The sequence below is a fragment of the Eutrema salsugineum genome, unplaced genomic scaffold (assembly GCF_000478725.1).
Source record: "Eutrema salsugineum unplaced genomic scaffold, Eutsalg1_0 scaffold_16, whole genome shotgun sequence".
Taxonomy (NCBI): domain Eukaryota; kingdom Viridiplantae; phylum Streptophyta; class Magnoliopsida; order Brassicales; family Brassicaceae; genus Eutrema; species Eutrema salsugineum.
This window is the reverse complement of record NW_006256858.1, coordinates 4316343-4341117: the sequence shown is the minus strand read 5'-3', so window position 1 is coordinate 4341117 and position 24775 is coordinate 4316343. Positions and strand designations below refer to the sequence as shown.

Sequence of the window (24775 nt, the reverse complement as noted above, 5' to 3'; positions counted from 1 at the left end):
CTCTCTCTGATTAGCCCTCAATTTTTCTCTAATTAGTCCCTTCAGGTTTATCGCTAAAATAACCCTTAACTTGTCCTTTCATTTGAACATCTGTTCTATCTGATTGAGTTTAGATTTCAAAGCCTTTGATCCCATTTATGGTTCCACACTTCCACATGAGAGTGAAATGTATATAGTTTATAACTTTATATTGATGTAAAAACTTCTAAATGAAAATTTTTAGAAGGACACTTTTACTGTGAAATTGTACATTTTGATTTCCCACATGCATGCATACATATAAGGCATGAGTAAATAATGTCATTTCTACCCAAAATGATGTACTGTTTTTGTTTCTCTAGTAATTGAGTACCATGAACAGAAATTTAAACTAATTTGACTCTCTAGATCTAGCTAGTGTATGAGTTATGCAGTCGCCAAATTGGTATATAATATCATATGAAATTTCTATATATTATGATCTCAAATCATAGAAAATGTTTAACTACAAACAAGTAAACAACTAAATAAATAAAAAATCGTTGTTTGGTCAGTGTTGATTTGCTAGAAACATACTGGACTAAAATCGAAATGAATATTTTGGTTTCAATTCCGTCCGATTCTCATGAACCAAACAAAAAACTATATATCGCAGCAAACCAAATAAAAACCAAACCACCCACCCTTAAGTATTAATCAAAAATGGACACCAAAAGCACCACATAAGTACCAAACCTTATAATTAAATATATATATATATATATGCTAAACCTTATATTGATGAGAATTTAGTCTAACATGTAAAAATGTTGATTGGGGCCAGAGTGTGAGCTTTTGTAGGTATTGAATTGAACGGTATATAAATTGTAATTGTAACACACATATCTCCACATTCTCAATAAAGAAAATGGTCACACATTTTTTTAGATATTTTTGTGATGTTGGACTTGTTTGGTCATATTTGGATCGGTAGATTTTTTTGATAATTTATATAATACGGATTGTTTTTGTACCGCTGGATTAAAAATCACTTCGAGGAACTCAAAAAATTTACAAGAAACGAAAGGAATGTTGCGAGGCATCGTCGTTGTTGTGTATTGCGCTTCTAATTTGGATAGGAAATAATATGATAGTACTTATCTAAATTCTAAATATAAAATAGAGAATTAGAAACCGAAATAAAATAGAAATAAAATCAGCGGGCCGTAGAAACTTCATTGAACAAAATAGGTTAAACTTGAAACCCATACGCCACGTCTTTTTTGTATACGCAACCCATATCCCGAAGATGATGGTATTAAAAGTTTACTTTGACTAAACTTGCATATAGACACCTATCAATATTCTGATTTTTATATTTTAAATTAAAGAGCTATATTATTTACGTTGTTTATAGTACTAGATACTATATTTACGTTGCTGGTATATTTTATCAAACTGACTAGAACTCAACAGAAAAAAAAAATGTTTTTGTGTGGTGTTTGAGATTAAGATTATGATTTTACGTTTTATCTGATATTATCGACTAAATTAATATCCCACGCTCCCGTTTGACCATTGTTTTGAAACAAGAGAACCAAGAATTACTTTTATTAAAATATATTTTGCTGGTATTTTTCCTGTATTAATCATTTTTTTGGAGATTTTTTTAGTTAGAATCAATTTGTTTGATTTTTTGTATTCCTTTCTCTACAGATAAGAGGCTTTAAATAGTTTGAAAATCCAGTTAGTGACACAGAATTTATATACAAAATATCAAAAAGATGACAAGAGCACTTCATGCTAGTTTATCTGCTATTGTATTTTTGTGTTTAGAATAATTGAGATAGAAAAAAATATATACAAAAGTAACTCTTTTCTCCTTTCTAGTTTTTTCAGTGTGGTGATAATGTAACCCATTTTTTTGTTGGTGTAGACATCATTTTCATCAATCAAAATAACATTACATTTTTTTCGACCAATATATGTTATATTTCCTATATACTTCACGCAAAATCTTAGTCGGCCACTGAGTTTTCCCTAATAGCTGTTCCTATTCGATTTTTCATTTTTTTGCACTAATCAATCTTTAGAATACTTTTTGTAGAAAAACTCTACTGTGGTTTCAATGGTATACCGAGCTATCTAGGTAATATTTTTAAGACATTGTTGTAGGGTGTCAACAATCAAACCAAAATGAATATTGAACAGTTTGAATTTTGGACCATTGTCTCAAAATTTCGTTATAAAAAACTAAGATAGAAGAGTTCATGCAATATTTTAGAAAACTTAAATGTTAAAAAAAAATATTGTGTGGACACTTAAGTTTAATTTTAAGAAATTATTGTCGACGTATTCACAATTTTTATTGGAGAGCCTTCATGCAATATTTTTTAATATTTTGGTAAATTTTAAATTTACATTTTTATAATAAAATCTTCTTTAGCCAAATATTTTCTTACTCCCACATAGTAATATATATTGTTAATTCTAATATTTCCATATAGATATAAGAAGTTAACTTTTATTCTTATATGGTAGAAATGATAATTGACTATCAACAATGGTTTCTAATGTTGGCCATTTTGTTTTTGTGTTTTTTTAAAAAAACTTACAATCCTTTCGACAATGTATATTACTTTGGGAGCCATGCTTCAAAATGGAGAAAATGTCATTAGGTTGACATCAGTTGAGATATACTATTAGAATCCGGTTAGAATTCAAATCGCGGAACTTTGTTACTATGGATTATTTTTTATACCATATTAGTAAACAAACTCTCATTCTCATTAATCAATCAAAAAGATACAATTGAGGGTTTATATACAATTGTTATATACAATTGACCAAGGCCTAAAACAGAGCCTTAACACAAACTATAGACCAAAATCTATACAGACGCATACCAAATCCAAAACTATACAGAATTAGTATTTACATAAAACTGAAACCATTTATATCAACATATACGGCCTCTAGTCCGTCGCCTACCTCGTCTATGCTCGGCCCTGCATATACCCCATGCAACTATCATGTGAGCTGTGTTCCCAAAATGACTTGTTATCCATCAGGAGCTCCTCCAAATTCTATATTTTCTGCTACTTGCTTCATTTCATCCATTTTGTGTCCAAAAATTTCATTTTTCGCCTCACAAAAAATTCAAATACTCCAAAACAAAACAGTTAAAAATGCTCAAAAAAAAATTTATAAAATGAATAAACAAAAGTTTAAGAAATATAATACTGAAAAAGATAAATAGAATATATCAAACCATAACTCACTTCACCTCATTTTTATATACTTTTGATCGTTTTGTCATTGTTTTTGTTTATTTATTTTTTAACCACTGATTTATGCGGAATGAAAAAAAGGTTAAATTTAGTTTTTTTTTTATAAAATCTAAATACTAAAGACTCTAGGATACTCAGTGATCTTAAATTTAATGAAGGCAAAGCTAAATAGGATGATCGAGATCGATATTTAAGACATGGATTACAAAATTGATAATGCAATACAATTGCAGGACCACAAGATTACATATGTGACGAGCTATATGTTTATGCGGCTAAGAAAAAAAGGTATGATGGCGAGAAAACATAATACATAGACTTTAAAATCCGTTTAAATGGCTTAATATCATTATTAATTATATTAAAAGTTGGAAACGTGATTTAGTACCTTTATAATTTATAAAAATTGATATAGGAATTAAAAATAATGTTCGATTGGGATATTGACTTCAAATATTTCCCCCATTTCATAAATAGATGATTGTTACAAATTTTATGAAATTGTATATCTTTAAGGCCTAGCTAGCTAGGGTTTCGTTTGTTTCCAACGATCAAAATTGAAAGTTCTCCGATGTTTCCTACAGTTTTTTAAAATATATTTAGTTACGAGACTGAGTATAAGTCAACGACTATGTTGGATCTCGACGTTCTTTGGATATCTCTTAATTTATACGATATCCAATTAAATAATTCGTAGGCTAAACCTAGGCTCAATATTTTAACCCCCAAGCGGTTAATTGGGAATGGGAGACACGCGTCAATTTTTGCAGGAAATAATAAAAACCTGCAGTAAATAATAATCAAGTCAGAGTAATTGGACTTATCATTAAATGATGTGCATGATAGAATGACATGGAAGTATATATAACTATAGGTCCCGGTGCAATCCAGCTTATGTAATTGTCACGGAACATAAGCTAACGTTCCTTGGTAAAAGCTTATGCGGTAATATGGGTAGAGACTTAGAGTTTGACAAATTTGCTATATTTGAGATGAGGTCGCGACAAAAATCAATACCTATACTATATAATTAGTCCAATCATCATTTAATGGTGTGAGAATACACATACAAAACGGTGAAGACGTTATTAGAACCTATAGTCAAATAGAGTTCAATATCTTCTTAAAACGATCGACATGTATGTATGTACGTATAAAAAAGTCCATGTTGTCAAAATCAATTAAAAAAACATGTTTTAGTTTTAATTAAGGAAACTTTAGATGTATACATGTATTTGTCCAATCCAACTTGCTCACTCTCAAATTAAGTCAAAATCTTAAACGCGAGATACTTAAGATATTTTACCTTGATCTACTTAGACGCCTAAAGGCTAGTTAATACTCAATACATATAAAGATTTTAGTTAACTATAACTAAGAGATTTTAAATCCCGGGTTATACTAGGTAAAACCTATCAATTGTACACTTTAAATTGAAATTGGAGACTTGACAAACACTTTCTTCCGGAATCTAGTGAGCTGTTTCTCCTAGTCCACTTGCTAAATGAAAATTTCTTTTTGGCCTTATATGTTAAAAAGTTAACTTATTGAACTATTCAATCCATTTAGTTTCGAATATTGATTGACTTACTCCATTCATTGGCATTGACGCGTTATGTTTACATTTTTTCACTTACGTCTATCCATGGAACCATAAAATGGGTTCATTGACAACAACAACAACAAAATTGGTTCGTAAATAAAAATAATAAAAAGCGTGTCTCGTGAAAGGAAAAAAGACCAAGTGGACTAGAAGACAGTTTTTTTTTTTTTGGTCATCTGAAAAGTTTTATTCATCCCGATCTGAAACATAGACTTGGACAAAACCGACAGAGGTACGAGACCTCTCCGAAAACAAAAACTCAGTACCGGACCGATCAATTTAGATGTCTGCGTCCAATTTTTATAAATATACCTTTATATATTTTTTTCAAAATTAAGATAATAAAAAAATGAAACAAAACTTTATAAAACAATCAAATTCCATAAATAGTTTGTAAGAAAAGAAAAAGATCCAATAAAATATATTGTTTATTGATAAAATATAGATCTTCTTGCATTTCTTCGTGCAAAATCGTTTATTAAACGTAGTCTAGTTTTTCAACCATAACTGTTTCAATTGATAACAAAGCTAACTCATTCAATTGCTTTTGTGACATAGTAGAGCGCAAATAATTATTTATTAGCTTCAACTTTGAGAAAATTCTGTTAGCAGTGGCAACCGATACCGAAATGGTCAACAATATGCAATAAACAATTTCTGTGTTTTGACAACAATCCTCCATTTTTTTAAAAAAATCAAGCACTTGAATAGGTTTATGAATATCATCTGGTATTGATACTCGAATAATTTTCAGTTCCATAAACAGATCATCAGCATCTATGTCTGAATTTGTAATATTTTTTAAAGAAACCTCTAAATTCGCTGATCTCTTCAAACTATCATTGCTGGCCGATCTTAGTTTTTTTTATATATCAAACAAAAACTCAAAAGTTTGTTTATACTTTTGGAACTATTCAAACTGGATTCTAGAGAAACTAAAGCTTGATCCTTAATAATTTTTTTTACAAAAAATATGTTCCTTTAAAATAGATGCCGCAAAAAATATGTCCTTTTAGAGTGGATGTCCGTGACGGTTGACTCCCTATGCCCTATAGAAATAAACTAATTTGAATACCGCTAAAATTAATACTCAATGAATTATAATTTGAAGCTCGCTAAAGAAATAATCAGAGTTGGTGATGAATAATATTGATGACTGAGATTTAAATATCATAGATGTGAGATATTCTACATAAGAAATAAAATGAGACTTTTGAGTGATATATGATAGGTGTAAATTTATTCATTGTCAATTAGCCTTAAGTTGCAAGCACATAAAACATAATATTAGAGTCCGAATACACACGATGCCATAACCCAAACTGAACTCGATCTGAGCGGACCACTCATTTTACTTTTGCAGTGTTTTACAAAGCATCATCATTTTCAATTTCTCATCTCGACCTCGTTGTATATGTGTTTAGGAAGTATGGTCACACCAAAAAATTATATAATGTTTTCTTTGGTGCGTTAATGTCTAATCACTGTCGCATGTCGGTATGATTTGTATCAATTCTCATAGTGGATTAAACCAATCAAAACATCATGGTTATTTTCGTTGCCGTATTCATATAAATGCGTATAAAGTTGAAATTTCAATTTTGTGGAACAAAACAAAGACAGCACTCACATCACGATTCTATTTATTGGGTCGCTTTATGGGTCGGATAAACAGGGTTTCAATTATTTCGCCGAGTTCATACTAATATGCTTTTATTTTTTTAGTATTTTTGGTTAATTACTTCGTTTCGTGATTTTTAATTAGTCTTCACACTGCTTGTTGTACAAATGTAATTTTCAGCATGCGACTGCATACATGCTATATATATACATGCACTTGCACTGGGGAGTCCCAAATTGAAATCTACCAATCTGAATATCTTATGTAAATATATTTACTATACTATATCCACAATAACTAACTATAAGCTGGAGGATTTGAACCTCAACTCACAAAGGAAACCACTAATCACAAGGCAATTTTTATTAGTGAGTATATATATAATTCAATTTTAATAATAACTAATAAAACTTATCTGATACATAGTCGTGTATGGATATTTAGTCCAGCTTTTCAGTTAGAGAAAAATATATAAAGTCTTGCTTGAAGAATGATCTTGCTTGAAAAATGATCTTGCTTGGAAAATGATCATGCCACAAGTCATATTAGTAATGAATTGCGACAACTAATATTGAAACTTACAACAAATTTTGAATTTTCAATAAAGAAGTGTATCCAATCATTGCTTTAAAAAAATTGAATTCCTGCTCCAATCCATTATTATTTAACTAATAATTTTACATTATGTTTTCAAATCCATGATGTTATTGGTTTTTTATAAATCATACGTAAGATATTTTAAAGTTTGGTGTTATATGTAGTGAAGATTTTAAATCCTTCATTAAAATTCAGTGTTATTCTCAAAATTCAATAACTTTTAAAATCCAATTTTATTAAAATCCAGTCGTTTCAAATGAATTTCAATATAGTTGTGGGTAAACTCAATTGCCACGTCGAATATAAATAAACAATTTGTCACGTAACACATCGGTGTCGAAGCATATAGCGTGTACGGCCGGGATGCAACCACGTAAAACTCTCTCCGGATATAGAAAGCGACGATCTCGGACAAGACATTGGCAACGAATTATCATCAATCAAGCAAGCAAGCAAGCCAAGGTTTGCTTTCTTTTGTTGGGTATGTTTATAGGTCCCACTTGAAAAAGCAATATTTTATCGTATAGCTCCCAAGTGATCCCCACTTCAGTTGTAACGTGTCGTTATCTGATTACTTGGACGATTCTATTCTTACGACTTCTTCCATCGTGACCGTTGTCGACTTGAAAATTTGAAGATTACAATAAGATCAAGATCTCGATCCTTCAGTATGAACTTAATTTGGATATGTACATATGCATGGGCTGTGTACATTGCTATTACTTTGCATATTTTGATTCATGCATTTGTTTTTTGAAGCGAAATTGCAAATTATTGGTCGTTCTATTTTATTTGTATAGGACCATGATGGTATGATCGTGTTGACACGTGTTGTATATAGTTCTTCGACGTCACATGATCCCAGATGGTTTGACACTTTGCATTTACCATGAGCTCGAGGTCTGTAAGTCAATTTTTATTTGATTTGTTCACAATTCACATTGTCTTGGTATCGTTTATTCCTCGACATCTTCAAGGAAATTGAAGTATAGCTTTGCATCAGTATTATTATCTGAGCTTATATGGTAATGATAATTGATAAGTGATAACTCATTTTTCATGCATATAATGCATTGTTGTCAAAAAATAAAGAAAGTTTTCTTTCGTTGGCCGCTTCATGAAAGCAATGCCAACCTTATTGGCTAATGAAATTAAAGATGACAGACTTGTAAAATTTGTATAAATTGCTTCCACGACTATATTTTTTTAATCAAATAAATTAAACGGTGGAAAAATTGCTTTCAAGAAATTTACTTGATAGTATTTTTTTCACAAACTATTTGATTGTATGTTTTTATTTGTAACTAGAGTTACTATTTGATTGTATGTTAATTATATATATATATATATACTGTATATATTGTTATCGTTTACAGCTCACATGTGCACATTATGGAATCTGAATCTGTATAGCAACACGGCTGCGGTATTATTAATTACAAAACATTAAACTACGAGCACCGATCGTATATCAATATCAAATGCAGATCAAACATATAAAAATGATAGAAACAATAACATAGTTACATAGATAAAAGAAAATCTTAGCAACTAAAAATCAACCCTCACGTGAAACGCGAAATGTTCAAACCACACTTTTAAAGCTCGTATTCTGAGGTACGTAGGGTTTACGTTTACCGTTTACCTAACGTTGATTAAAGTTTATGTCGAGTGACACTAGCTAAACCAACAGAAAAATTGTTAGACGAGAACCGGTTTGGGAAAGTAATCCATCGAGACATTTAAACCCTTTTTTACCAGATACTTGGGCCGAGCCAATGAAACCCAAACTCGATACAATGGGCCTCAATTTTATTTTATTTTTGTGCATTTGATTAAAAAAAAAATGAGAGATAGAGAGGAAAAATCAAATTTTCGAGGAGACTAAATCGACGGAAAATTGGAGAAGAAGATGGGAACGGCGGTGGGGCAGTGGCTAGAGGAAGCTTTGGTTGATCTCTGCCGGAGACCAGAAACCGGTTTAAATTTCGATCGTGATATCGTCTCCGGTTTAGTCTCCTATTGCGATCTCGCTCAGCCTGTTGACGCGAAGGAGTATCTCGACGTAATCCTTTTCTCCCTCTCTTCTCTTCATCATCTTCCCGTAAAAAAAAACTGAATCACTAAATCTCGTTTGATGGTTGTGTTCTTTGGATTCTCTGATTTTGGGAAATGGATCGTGGGTAGTGTCGTAGCTTACTAATTGATTTCGATTGGATAGTGTGGGTTCCTAGAATTAAGCCTTTTGAATCATTGAAGAACTGCTTTTGTACATATAGGTTGTTTAATTTTAGCTTTTTAGATACGAATCAGATAAGAATAGTTCATGAATTGTAGCTTCGCATAAGGAGATTTTCTTAGCTGCTTATAGTTGTCTCCAATGTATTACTTGAGGCTTGAGGCTTGAGGAGAGTTGTGCATCGTCAAAAGTTTGACTGATTGATTATGTTGATGACTTTACTCCAGAATATAATCGGAAAAGAAGGCAAAAGTATCATTGCAGAATATCTACAGCGAAGAGGATACAAAGATCCATCCAGCAATGTAGCAAACAGTTCTGTTCCAGAACTGCAGGTTTATGTTAAGCCAAAAGTGGATAATCTTGCTTCTAGTGGAATCAAGAAACCGTTTAAAACACCAAAAGAGGGAACATCTTCTAATCATCAGCAAGCTGGAACTGTGAAAGCAACAGCTCCGGCTCATCAAGCCAATCCCAAGAAGAAAAAAGGTGGAAAAGTCATTTCTCTAGCAGAGGCAGCTAAAGGATCAATAGTGTTTCAGCAAGGAAAACCGTGTGCATGCCAAGCTCGTAGACACAAACTAGTGAGCAACTGCTTGTCTTGTGGGAAGATAGTGTGTGAACAAGAAGGAGAAGGACCGTGCAGTTTCTGCGGAGCGCTTGTGCTGAAAGAAGGAAGTACTTATGCTGGGTTAGAGGAAGGGTTTACTCCTGTATCTGATGCTGATGTTGCAGCTGAAGCTTATGCGAAAAGGCTTGTAGAGTATGATAGAAACTCAGCCGCAAGAACAACGGTTATTGATGACCAGAGTGATTACTATGAAAGTGAGGGTAGTACTTGGCTTTCTGCAGAGGTATACATGTAGTCTCCATTGGTAAACGACACACTCGTTTGTTTTCCCCTGCTCATTGACCTCCTACTCGTTTTTTGGTTTTGTTTCTCAGGAAAAAGAGCTTTTGAGGAAGAAGCGAGAGGAGATTGAAGAAGCTGAACGAGCTAAGAAGAGCAAAGTGGTTATGTCATTTGATTTAGTCGGCCGTAAGGTAGCTCTAGAAAATTCCCCTGTTTTCTGCTCGTTCCCAACTAGGAAGTATCTTTACATTTAGACATAAACATAAGTCATAGAAAGCCTAGAATCTAAATGTTCTTTGAAGTTTCGGATTCATTTTCCTTTTCTCAGGTCTCTCTGCAACTCTGCATTGTTATGCTACCATCCATTTCTATGATCTTTGTCCATTTTTGTGAATGCTTAAATTGCTAGATCCATAAAGATTCATTGGTTTTGACACACAGGTACTGTTAAACGAAGATGATATCTCAGAGTTAGAATCAGGGAACAGGATTTTAGGACCATCCGAGACTAAAACCGTAAACAGAATAAAACCGAACCCAACGGCAAAACTCATTCCAATCTTCTTAGATCCAGGACCAACCGAGAAGAAGCCAACCAGCAGCAGCAGCAACACATCCAAGAGAGACAACAAGAAAAACTGGAACGGGTTGTGTCTAGAGATCACAGGAAGGGTTCAACATGACAGGAGTGAGCTTAAGTACTTACAAGCCGATCCATCATCAGTCATCGATGGGCTTCATGTAGAAGATGGTGCTGAATGTTCCTTAGATTACGACTGATCATTTTTTAAGCCATTGGGGAATGAATTATACAAGCCCGGTTTAAGATTTCCGGTTTACCAAACCGTATACTTTTTTCTTCAGTTTAAAAGTCAACAATTTTTCTTTTGTTGAGTCCACGTCGGATGGTTGATACGCCGTCGGTCAAGGATCACGTGTTCGTAAGTTTCGGTTTCTCATTGGCTTACGTGGTGCGATGTGATTGGATATCGTTAAATTCTCTTGGTTTTATTAAGATAAGATTATTCGTCTCCACGTGTAACGTGTTGTGTTCCCATCTATCAAATCCTTTTCTTAGAGCACTATGTATTTTCATTTTTATTATTTGAATTTGTCGTCATGGGGAGTAAAATCTGTTCGAATATAATGAAAGTTAGTTTATTGCTTTATAATCATAAAATACTCTGTAAAAGCTATCTACAATATTTTTGTTTTGATTATATGAATAAATCAATAAACATACTGAAGCGATCAAAAGAAGTTTAATTTGTGCCGACAACGCATAAAAAGAAGAAGAAGAGTTTAATTTGTATTATTATATATAACGACACATAATAGTCCATAGACAAATCTTAGATCACCGGGAGAACTACCTAAAAGTTAAACTTTTTGCAAATTCGAGCCTGTTTGATTGAATCCATTATCCACCCACCGATGGTGAAAATAAAAAAATAATAATATTGATGGTGCATTAGTATATTATAATTAATTAATTATGATTAAGACAATATATAATCCTCCTCATTCTTGATAATGAATAGTGGAAAGGTCGATAAAAAAGCAACATTGATATGATGCGACACAAGTCCCTTTGCTATCCACACCTTTTTTCCCCCAAAAAAAACCCCTTTTATTTCTAAATTAAAAGAACATTTATGACGTCACCCACCCATGACTTCTTATAATGGAAAAGATTCCATCTGCTCCCTACCAGAAAATCGGAAAACTAGCTCATTTATATACACACACAAAGTCATACATATATGTATATACATAATTTACATACTGTTTTCCTTTGTGAAAGAAACCATAGAATATCATGGTTTTGTTTTGTTTTGTTTTGTTATAAAAATGGTGGAAACCACAAAACAATTAATTGGTAAACATTGCAGTATTGTAATACTATTATTTTGTTTTCCATCATTAAGCCGATTTCCAACAAATTAACATATAGGTGAGAACAAAAAAGTTCAAATAATTAGTTCATTCGAAATTAAATGCTATGAAAATCTCGTTTAAATCACATTTTTCGTTTCACAAACGTTTTGAATCAAAATTCAATTCCTTAAAAAAATGGATATACTATGAAGGCAAGATTTTTTAAAAAAAAAATCTTAGTTGAGAAACATGGTGGTGAAATGTTTTATTTTTGAAAATGCGACAAAAAATTTGTCATTTTTATTTGGAAATATAATTTATTTGATTTGAGAATCCTGCAAAATCTGACTCTGTTCGTCAAATAAAAGATTCTCAAACTTAAGTTTTTTAAGATTAGTCTCCACGGTGTAAATTTGAAATCTTTCTATCAACGAACTAAAGTCAGATACATTTTTAAAAAAAAAAAATATTAATGAAAATAAGAAAGAAATAAACATTAATAAAATTATGTTATTTGAATTCAGGCAACCTAGATTCTTTTAAAAAATTATGCTATTTGAATTCAGGCAACCTAGATTCTTTCTAAAGTATTCTAAGAGTAGCTAGACAGAAAAATTGTATTAGTCTCCATATTTTTTTTTTTTAAAACTCCATATTTTAGCTAAAGCATCATAAAAATCATTAACTGAGATCATATATATTTTCAATCAATTTTTCAATATATATTATATGTTTGGAGCTTAAGAAAAACGTATTACAACTGACAGAATAGTTACTAGTATGAAAGAATATACAGATGTTGATGATGAAAATTCAAAGAAAGAAGATAGAAAAGAAACAGAAAAAAAAAGAGAAATTAAAGGTGTAATATTTGGACAAAAGATGCCACCGGAGCCCCTGGCAAACATGTTATATGGTAAGATGTCTATGTCAATAGCTACATTTATGTGCAAACGATACCGCAAACGCCATGTGGTCTCTCTAAACGCAACACTTTGTATCAATACAAACCAAACCACCAGCTGTACCAATCGCTGTATGCATGCCGCAACTGCGTTTCAACCAAAAGTCCCTCAAAATGTACTGCTTAATTTGCATTAACAAACCATCACTACTTTTACTATATATTTTTTTTTACTTTTTAGCCTATATGTTTTGTTAACTCCGATTTAATCTCACACTTTATAGATTGTTTTGGTTAGACATGATGTCGTATTCGATAATTCTCCGAACTCGAATACGAATTTGAGTATGTCACTACGATTTTTCAGTTACAAGAGTAACAAGTTCCTAATTAAGTATATATTAATATGAGTTTTGATTCAAAATTTTTGTTATGGAAAAATAATGTATATAATTGGCTTGTTTTGCTTAGCCTTACATTTACCTATATACTTGAGGTAAATTAATTTACCATTATACATTATTTGGAAGTGTACTACCAAAATACAAAGCATTATATGAGCTGATACTATACATTCAATTTTTTAGCTTTTTTTTTAGTGCGTTTGAGCAGAGGGAAAAATTATAAGGTTAGAGACAAGTGGGTCCAAAAAATTGAAGAAAGTTGTAATTTATCTGTAAAAGCTTGCTGGTTACAACCTGCAACCTCACACTTTAAGCCTTTTAACAAAACTTTTATGATAAATTAAATTACTAAATTCTTCACTACTTAATTTTAATCTCTAAGCCATCGGATCAATACTGGTTAACTTCCTCGGTTCCTCCTCTTTATATATATTATATTTCTTTTCGATCATTCAAAAAAAATTGGCGCTTACAAAATTGTTCTTATATTTTGGCTATAACTTATAAGGAATACATTCAAAACCAATCAAAAGATAGCAGTCCATATGTGAAAGACAAAAGGGTGGTAACCTAACCTCTTACTAGCAAAATCCAAAATTTATTCATTAGGTTTCGTAGGTTTCTATCCTAGTATTCGGTAAGTGGTAAGATCAATTGTTGAGTCATCGGAGAATTCACGTTTTGAGAGACCCTTACTCCTCATAATTCTTGGTGTGAGTTGCATTGAAGGTTGATCCACACGCTTCTTAATGTGTCGCATTTGTATTTCTAAAATTAAGAATTTTCTATCGTACCAAAAAAAAAAGTATTTTCCATCAAGAATACGAAATTATAATTTTAAACATGTGATAATTTCGTATAATAAACTGATTCTGTTTTTGACGTTACAACTGTTTGATTAATAAAGAAAACAATATATTGTGACAGCCAAACGAAGAAACTGGAGAAAAAAAGATAAACTCATAAAAGCTAAATAATTGCTTGGAAATAAGCAGGGAATATATATGAATGATAATATTGTTCTATGTTGACAAGAATTGAAGAAAAAAAAAAAAAACTGTGGGGTTAAGCAAATCATGGGGACATGACCGCATGAGCTATGTATGTTCTAACCTGGGTAATGGGGTAAAGTTGGAATGACATTGGTCACATTTCCAAATATTCCAGTAGCTAATAATATAAATTGACGTAGCAAACTTCAAAAGTTAATATAGTAAAATAAAATCTACAGAATCAGTTTTTATCTTAATATTTTTAAAATTTTAAATATGCATAAAGATTCTTACAATCTATTCTTAGACATATTCTTACAATCTATTAAATATGCATAAATTTATGAATGATAATATCGTTCTATGTTAGAAAGAAAAAAGGTAATAACTATTAAATAAAATTTAGACATATTCTTACAATCTTCTATTTTTATCTTGTTTTATTTTCATCTCCAAAAATATTTTTAAAAAATTTAAAAAATAGCAAAGTACGTCTGTGATTCTCTAAAATCATCAGACATCACGAAACTCACATTAACTTGAGCACCAAAAGAATTGACGACAACAAAAAAATGATCACCAAAAAAATCTTCGAAAAATATTCTGCCAATGTTTCCACAACTGCCACGTATTAATTCATTATTAGCATGAGATTTATTTTCGAGCTGCTTAGACCCACACGAAAACTTATGCGACAAAAACTAATCTAAAACACATGAGATATATGTTAGGAACTTAGACGATGACCCACCTCTCTCATCATACATTTAGTTAATGAAACATGCCCAGCCTGTTTTGTACAATAAGCTAAGATATGTTACATCAAAGAGACCAATCAATTTTTTGTATTAAAGTAAACTGTTTCACACAAATGAAACATATTTATTTCAAATCCAAATCCTCAATTGTATTTTCTTGCCTGTATATCGTCCTACTTGTCTATCCAATTAAAACAAACACGTAATTATAACAAAAAGTTGAGTAACAAAACTTTGAATTTAAGATTGTGTACTTTTTTTTGTTAGCGAGAATAACAAATTGTCTAATTATTTGATTTAGCCTATAGCTATTTTGATCTATCTCGGATTTTGGGTACGCATAGAATATTATCAGAGACGGATCGTATCCGTCTAAAGAGCATCCCGAAATATTTTAGTTTCTTCATTAGAATGCAAATACGTATTGGACTATTATTATTATTGGAGGATTACTACACTAACCTTAGAAAGTATCTATATTACTGGTTCGACGCACTTTTATTTTTTTTACAAAACTAACCTAGCATACCCAAAACACTATTTTCGCCTTTGTTGAAAAAAACCTTATTACGAAAATACTATTACTTTTTTAATGCCACGTAGGCAGATTTATGTGCTCAAAAATTAATAAGTCTACCAAGCAATGACGGTAAACTTATGAAAATTTGGTCAACGCAGAAATTTTGTTGGTAGAGTTATTAGGGCGATGGTAGATTTGTCCAAGAGTTGGTAGAGTTTTTAAATGTTGGTAGACTTTTCTTGGTAGAGTTTTGACGATGAGAGGTAGATTTATTATGTTTCGGTAGATTTGTTGTTATGAATGGCAGACTTGTCAAAAGTTTTGGTAGACTTGTTAACAAAAGCGTTGACTTTTTCGCATAGTTGACTTTTTCGGTAGATTTATTGACAATGAAGTAGATTTATTTTCTGAGTTGATAGACTTATTTCCTTTAGCGGTAGATTTATGTGAAAAAAGTTGTCAATACGTGCGGTAGATATATCTGTTTAATGGTAGAGTTATATATAGTTGGTAGAGTTTTAGCTATTGTAGTAGATTTGTTTCACTTGTGGTAGACTTGTTTCACTTAAAATTCATTCCGGTGAGTGGTTGATTATATGTTACATGAGGTAGACTTAAAAACTGTTGGTAGATTTATTTGTTTTGTGGTAGATATGTTTGTTTTGTGGTAGACTTATATTTTAAATAAATTTCATTCTGATTTGTGGTAGATTAATAATGACATGATGTAGACTTACAAGATGTTGGTAGATTTGTTTGTATGTTTGGTAGAGTTTATGTAATATGGTAGACTTATCGGCCGTATGGTAGACTTTTTGAAATAACAATGTGGTAGATTAATTAAGTTTGGTATTTACAGAGTTAACCTTGATATGGTAGACATATGGCATGCTTATGGTAGACTTGTTTATATGGTAGAGTTATTTGTCATGCTTGAAGTAGACTTAGTAGTTAATGTTTGGCAGACATTTGACTTTATGGAGTAAAATTACTTTTTTGTCCAAAAGAATTGTTCTATGTACAAAAAAACCTACTGTTTGGTAGACTTATGGTTGCAGTGTTGTACGTCTTGCAATTTTCGTCCATATGGTAGACTTATGGTAACGGTAACCATAAACCGTTACCAACGAACCGTCGCATCGATTTAGAGAACTTCTCTTGATGCATTTTCCAACGAACAGTCGCATCGATTTCGAGAACTTCTATTGACTCGAGTCGCTTCGAGTTCTCTTGTGAGTTCTCTATAAATACCACAACCGAGACGATTCATTTCCCATCCCGCTAAACCCTATGGCGAATCTCGAGTCGCTTCCTTCTGATCTTTTGTACGAGATATTGTTAAAAATATCTTCAAACTCGTATGCGGATCTTTGTCTTGCAAAAGTTTCGTCCAAAACACTTAACAACATCTCTAACGAAGCGGGTTTTCTTAGGAATTTTGATTTAATCAACATTATCTTGCCGTAGAAGTGGGATGTTCATGGAAGGGTCGGTGCATTCTTCAGTCGATGCTTGGCGGCAGGAAATCCATCCGCACAATTGCGAAGAGGTTTATCGCTGATTTTCTTCGAACACAACCTCCAAGCAGGGTGTGATTTCATTCAAATGGCATCAGACAACGGATTTCTCATGGGTAAGTACTGCCACACTATGTTACATCTAACCATGGATGGCACATCAGAGGTATTTAACTCTGTTAAAGCTCTCTCCCGGGAAGATGCAAAGAAAATGAGATTGACAATGGAAAAGATCTTCATGCCTGCGTTCAATTTCCAGAAGCCCGAGGAACTGGTGGAAATGGTTTTCCAGGCTTATAAAAAGTCTTTAAGTACAAGGATTTGTGGTTGTCTCAAAGTACCAGACATGCAATGGATGGGAGATGAATACCTGCTAGAGACGTATGGGGATCAACTTTGTGAATCCTGCTTCTGGAAATTGGAGTGTGCCAATTTATGGTGGGTAGTACCGTCGTTTGCTATGGATTGGCCACGTTTTTTGCATCAGTAGTTGTACTTTCATGTTTGTTGACAGACTTCTGTTAAGTAGATTTGTTTTTATTATGAAGTAGACTTATGAAAGTTATGTTATGTTATTTATGTTGTGTTAAGTAGATTTATGTGTTATTCATTTCGAAAGCTATTAATTATAACAAATCTACCATCAATATAATATAAGTCTACCATTCGTTCGACTGTAATTGGGAACATGACAAGTCTTTTACAACAAATCTACCAACAATTTAATATAAGTCTACCATTCGACTTAATATAAATCTACTAAACATAAGGAAACGGACTTGTACTTAACATATACGCAATGGCTGCAAACACGAACAGCAACGCCATCATCAAGTAGTGGTCACCCCTGGCGTTTTGCTCCGTCATCCAAACAAAGTCGCCTTGAAGCCGGAGTATCTCATCTTTTATTTCCCGAATGTCTCCGACCAAGTCATTGCATTCCATAGACCTCTCCAATGACTGGAAACGATTCTCCAAACGCATGAAACAAGGATCAAAAGCTTGAGCCCTGCTAAGCTCTTGCAATTTCTCCTTATTCTGCTCAAGGCCAATCTTCAACCGTTCCAATTCCTCTGTAACAGCCTTATCCCACCATTTCCAGATATGGTCTGGATTCCCCTACATACATCAGGCCAATCTCATACATTAAGTATCACAACAGTTAACTAAAGATTAACAAATGGATATTTTTAAGAAAACTTATGACAAATACTCAAGCTACTTACCTTCTTCAACCAGAATGGACAAGTGTAGTACCTACGGCCAGGTGTTGCGGGCGTATCACCAGGCATTGATTTGAGGATCATATCCCGACCACAATAACACTTCTCTTGAATCCCAAAGTCCCCAAAACCCGACCACTTTAACGTATCCATTTCCGGCTCTTCAGAAGAACTGTCGCTATAGCTCGACATTGTCTGTGTCGATAAGAAAAGTACTAAACAACACAAATCAAAATAAACAAAAGTCTACTATAAATATTTAAAGTCTACCATCAGCATAAAGTCTACCATAAAACCAGAAAAGTCTACTATAAATGAAAATACGTAAACTCTACTACATATTTAAAAAGTCTACCACTCACACAAAAACTAGGGTTTCTGGGTTTAGGCATACAGCCGCCGATAGCCGAGAAACAACCTTTCGACGACGAAATAGATGCATTTTATCACTTTTACTAAAGCAGGACGACTTTTAGTTTGAACATTAACCCCAACAATGATAGAAAACTCCAATAATCTATAACAAAAGTCGTTTAATGCTATGAACACTAAATGTTTACCGCGGTTATGAATGTTCATACCAAATAATGTGTGAGTACTCCTTCGCCGTCGGTGGAATCGACGAAGCCAAGACGTCGCTATTACCGTTTGAACTCGCTTATATCGCAAGACCAGCCGATTTATATCAAAACTCGCTCATAAGTTTATGTTTTCTGCTGGGTTTTCACCTCCTTAAATGTACTGTACTTTAGTTGGTAGAGCTATAAACATTACAAGTACATATGTTTTATTAATGGTAGACTTAGTGACCTATATGGTAGATTTGTTTGTAAATTGTTAGATTCAATATCAATGTGGTAGACTTAGTTATCGGGCAGTGCGATTTTACTTTTTTGCCCTGTATGTATTGTCTAAAGTACGGAACAAAACCAGAGTCCATCTTCAACCTCTAGGTTTCGCCGTCGAGCTGTTAAACTTGGGATAACTCTTGATTTTTTCCTTCTACTTCGATCTTGTGCCTCTTATCCACTTTTATATTCATGGATCAAGTTGTTTTGGTTTGTGGTCACTGGGTTTTAAAGAAAACGAGGTGGGTCTTCATCGTAGATCAGTCCAGGAGATGTAGTTTTATAGGGATAGACCGCAAAACGTCCTTTGCCAATTTGGTTGAAATCGCATATGAAGATTTCGGGTTGGATCAACATCTTTATGAGCTTCAGTTCAGCTATATGTTGTCGTCTGAAGTCCGGCGGAAATTACCTCTGGATACACCTCCTGTGTTTGTTGGTAATTCAAGACAGCTGCAGAGTTTTTTGCATCAATTCCAGAACGAAAACGAAACGGTTCGTTTATGTGTTGAGATCAAAGAAAAAGTTCAGAAGGGAGTTGTTGATGAAGACGAAGATCGAGATGCATGTCCTAATCTAGTCCCTGAAGAACAAGTGCGCCAAGATCGTCCGCAACAAGGTGTTGAAGTTGGACAAGACGAAGAAATGCATGATGAAGAAGAGGATTTGTCAACCAGATTTGATGGATGCGAAGATCCTGATGGTGCAAGTTCCGATGACGAAGAGTACGGTAGACGTGAGAAACGTCCAGATGGTGAGAGTTCAGATGAGGAGGAGTCGCTAAATCTACCACCGAAGAAAAGGGGACCGACTACAATTCCCGACTTTAAAGTCTAGAGCTTTCATCTTTAGACTTAGCCGTTGGCCAGCGTTATGAAACAAAAGAGGACTTCGAGATGCGACTCAAAATTCTTTCCATTGCTCACAAATTCGACTACAATGTCGATCATTCGAGTAAGAAATTGCTAACTGTTAAGTGTTGGGTAGATGGTTGCAAATGGAGGGTTCGCGCTTCAATTGTTGGGAGCAGCAAATGTTTTTGGGTTAAAACTTATACTCGAGAACACACGTGTTCTGTGACTGTGCGATCACAACGCACCCACCATGCAACCCATGAGGTTCTAGGCCGTCTATATAAGGACTTCGTCGGCGGTGTTGGCCCAAAAGTCTTACCAAATCACGTCGCCGAAGCTCTGACCAAACGATATAGTATAAAGGTATGTGGTAGAGTTATATTATTATTTTGGTAGAGTTATTAGCTCAATTGGTAGACTTTTTTATTTTTTGGTAGAGTTATTAGCTCATTTGGTAGACTTATATAATTTATTTGGTAGACTTATATAATTTATTTGGTAGAGTTATTATCTAGCATGGTAGAGTTATTATCTTTATGGTAGAGTTATTATCTTTATGGTAGAGTTATTATCTTATTTCGTAGACTTCACTATATTATTTCTCATTATCAGGTTGACTATTGGAAAGCACATCAGGCCCTAAAGTATGCTCGAGAACTAGTATCAGGGATGTCTGAAAGTGGTTATGAAGATCTGCCTTCATACTTATATATGATTCGGCGAGCAAATCCGGGTACACTAATCAAGCTAGAAGTTGATGAGGAAGATAGATTCAAATTTATGTTCCTCTCATTTGGCGCAAGCATACAGGGGTTTCCCTTCATGAGGAAAGTGGTAGTGGTCGACGGTACGTTTTTACATGGAAAATACAAAGGTACACTACTACTCGCCACCACGCAAGATGGAAACTTCAACATTTTTCCCGTAGCCTTTGCTGTTGTTGATACTGAGAACGATGAGTCTTGGGAATGGTTTTTTACACAACTACACCGTGTTATTCCTGATGATGAAGGACTTGCCATTATTTGTGATAGGCATAAATCCATAGGAAATGCTATAGGGAAGGTTTACCCTCTTGCTAGTCGGGGTATTTGTACATATCATCTCCATAAGAACATTATGGTGAAATTCAGAGGCGCTGAAACATTCAAGCTTGTTAAGAAGGCTGCCACTGCTTATAGACTTCTCGAGTTCAATGCCCTTTTTGCTCAGATTCAAGAGGCAAATCCTGCACTGCATGCATACTTGGTGAAGGCAGATATTTGTATGTGGAGTCGTGTACACTTCCAAGGTGATAGGTACAATTTCACCACTAGCAACAGAGCGGAGTCATTAAGCAAGGTGCTATCTGCTGCAAGAGGTAAGCCTATCGTACGACTAGTGGATGATATAAGGAGTTTCCTGACCAGGTGGTTTGCTAAAAGACGTGTGAATGCCAATAACATGGCTACCACTCTAACAACGGGCGTTGAAAAGTTGTTGGAGGTAGACACTACTTTACCTTGTAGACTTTCTATTATTTGGTAGACTTGTATCTGCTATTAGGTAGACTTTCTATTATTTGGTAGACTTGTATCTGCTATTAGGTAGACTTTCTATTATTTGGTAGACTTGGTACACTTATCTCTGCTATTAAGTAGACTTTCAATTATTTGGTAGAGTTATTACTTCTATGTGGTAGACTTATATAACTTCTAAATAATTCCTAGTAGACTTTCAATTATTTGGTAGAGTTATTACTTCTATGTGGTAGACTTATATAACTTCTAAATAATTCCTTGCCGACAGGCTAGAGTTGAAGATGCTAAACTCTTACCTGTGCAAGAGATTGATCAGCATCGTACAGAGGTTTTAGGCACAACATCTGCACATGTTGTCAATTTAACGGAGAAAACATGTACTTGTCGACGGTTTGATTTGGATAAAATTCCTTGCGTACATGCCATAGCCGCCGCCGATCTCTCTTTGCCATCATTACTACCACACTAGTTACTTGCAACAAGCGTATGCTGTTAGTGTGATGCCAAGAGACGTAGCACTCCCTGTGCCAGATGAAGTAGCAACCAAAATTTGTCTCCCGCCTGATGTTCGCAACCGACCCGGCAGGCCAAAGAAAATTCGGATTAAGGGTGCGTTCGAGGCCGCCATGGCCAGTAAACGTCCTCGGAAGATCCCCAAATGTGGTAATTGTGGCCAAGGCGGACATAATCGCCTAACTTGTCGAGCTTAGTTGACAAATCGAAAACCTTGTATTTGTACTATTATAGACTGCAATAATCCGCTTGAAAACCTTGTTTTATGTACTTGTAAATCTGGAACTTGTTTTATCTAAACTCTACTATTTTACAATAATAAATCTACCAATCATGTTATAAATCTACCAATATTGCAATAAATCTACCAATCATGTTATAAATCTACCATTCATGGAATAAATCTACCAATCATGTTATAAATCTACCAATATTGCAATAAATCTACCAATCATGTTATAAATCTACCATTCATGCAATAAATCTACCAATCATGTTATAAATCTACAAAGCAGGTTCCTTTTACAGCCATGGCGAGTCGCTTTAAATTCCAAAACACAAGCGACGTCTAAATTCCAAAAGACCACCAAAGAGGCTGGCTATGAGTAATAAATCGGCCAAAATACAATATCCGATACCAAAAGTCTACCAATTAGTTTGGATCTGAGTATTAAATCTACCAAAAAACGATTTCAGATCCCAAAAGTCTACCAAACCAAGATCTCAGTTAGCGGAGTCTGTCTGTAAACCGTACTTGTCATCAATAAACTTTGAGGGTTAGGATCAGACATCCGGGATTCTTCTGCTTCATGTACCTCATCAAAAATCTCAGCTGCGTATTTCATACGAATGAGAGGCATGTTGCTATCTTTCAGCTGGTCCCATTTATGGCACAAAGCAAAACACTCGATGGTCTTCAAAGTAAAGACGCCACAATCACCTGATAACAAGTACCCGATAATTAGTTAAAAGTCTACCAAATAAAAATACCAAATCTACAGAGCTGCATTGCACCTGTCTGTCTGTTTAGTGCCGCTGTTTTATCCATGTAGATATGAAACTGCCCCTCCTTCATACCCTTCTTGAGCTCCGGTGGTGCCATATGTTTCAACAACAGCGGAATCATCCTCGCGTAGGGCTTCACAGACTCCTCCACCTCGCCTTTTCTGTATAAATCTGGAATGCAATCAAACACTCGGATCTTTTTTTTGGGAATGTCGACCTCAACGGCTACCCAATGTTCGTTGTTCACGTTGTGGACGATATACACGAAATCAACATCTGTCCCCCATTTCTTGTGTGTAGGCAAGTAATGGTCGTAGTGACCGTTGGCAACGTCCAAATAACCATCACTGAATATCCAACTCTTCTCGTTTGGTAGAAATTTGGTTCGATAGTCTCCACACCAAACTCGACAAAAGATATGATCAATGAAAGCAACTCTTCCCCCTTTGTAAGGAGATGGATACCGCATAGACCGTTGCCGGAACATGTCTAATCCTTTGCACATATGCTGCATTAGGTAATGAAACAAATTTATATAAGTCTACCAACCAGCTTTACAAATCTACCAAACATAATGACTAAATCTACCATTTGTTACTACATAATATAATACAAGTCCACCAAACATAATGACTAAATCTACCATTTGTTACTACAAGTCTACCACAGTAATTCTATCATTAAGTTTCCAAAGTCTACCAAACAATTTCCAAAGTCTACCAAACCTTTTGAAACTAAGATCGGGTGACTGATACGACCACATACCTGATCATGCAACCACCCATACTCCTTTCTCGGCCAGCTTTCTTTAGGGGTCATTAGTGTCAGGTAAAATTCTCCTCCTGCATATGGACTCTCCAACTGTTTTTCCCTGAAAAATGACATAGACATACCAGACTCCGAAGTAAGTCTACCAACATACCTAATAAGTCTACTATATAAAACAAATAGGTCTACCAAATCAAACAAGTAAGTCTACCATGGAAATTTAAAACTGACTTACGCTTCAAAAGCTACGTAGCGGGTTAGATTATCCAGTATTCGACTGTCCACCGCTTCAAAAGGATCATACCTCCCAGGAGGGGGACCTGCTGGGTCCATGATGCGTCTCACCACTGAGTTACCAAGGTAGGGTGAAACCTGGGTCGGTGCAAGGCTGCGTCCCCTTTTTTCCTTCTCAGCAGGTGGATTTTTTGCATGTTCCACCAGCTTATCTAAGCGTTTCTTCATAGCTTCAATCGCTGAGTCGTCTTCGTCTTGCAGGGAAGGGATCTGTACTCGTCTAGACTGTAGTGGGCGTGAAACGTCGCTTATATTGATTATCTGGCTTTCTTCGTTTTTGTCTTTTAAATCAGGTTTTGACTTTGTGCCTGATTTATTCTTCTCTTTAGGATCAGCATGTTCTTTTTTCACTTTGGTTACAGTCTTTCCTCTCGACGCTGGGGTTGTAACAACTCTTGCAACAGGAAAACCTGGCTCTGATGTTTCCTGCATCTCCGTCATCCACGACTGCTTGGCATGTATAGTAATTTCACATCAGTCAAACCAAATAATAACATAACTAAATCTACCTAAAAATCTACCGAATTAATTATAAATCTACTTAATATAAATATCACTGCCAAAAATCTACCACATAAAGTTAGTCTTGTATTCCAAGAAAACATTAAAAGTCTAC

The 24775-nt window shown here is 34.2% G+C and overlaps 2 protein-coding genes across 2 annotated transcripts; both read left to right on the top strand.

The window, feature by feature from the left end:
* The first annotated feature begins 8924 nt into the window (after positions 1-8924).
* Positions 8925-11238, top strand: LOC18020940 (activating signal cointegrator 1). The gene is made up of 4 exons (XM_006404296.2): positions 8925-9134; positions 9536-10162; positions 10254-10352; positions 10603-11238. Exons 1-4 carry the CDS (start codon positions 8982-8984, stop codon positions 10939-10941), a joined length of 1218 nt encoding a protein of 405 aa, XP_006404359.1. The 5' UTR covers positions 8925-8981; the 3' UTR covers positions 10942-11238.
* Positions 11239-19397: 8159 nt separating this feature from the next.
* On the top strand, positions 19398-22289 carry LOC112087716. Its single transcript, XM_024157588.1, has 5 exons — positions 19398-19959; positions 20058-20422; positions 20672-21544; positions 21848-21907; positions 22008-22289. The coding sequence occupies exons 1-5, from the start codon at positions 19398-19400 to the stop codon at positions 22287-22289; spliced, it is 2142 nt and encodes a 713-aa protein (XP_024013356.1).
* The last annotated feature ends 2486 nt before the right edge of the window (positions 22290-24775 follow it).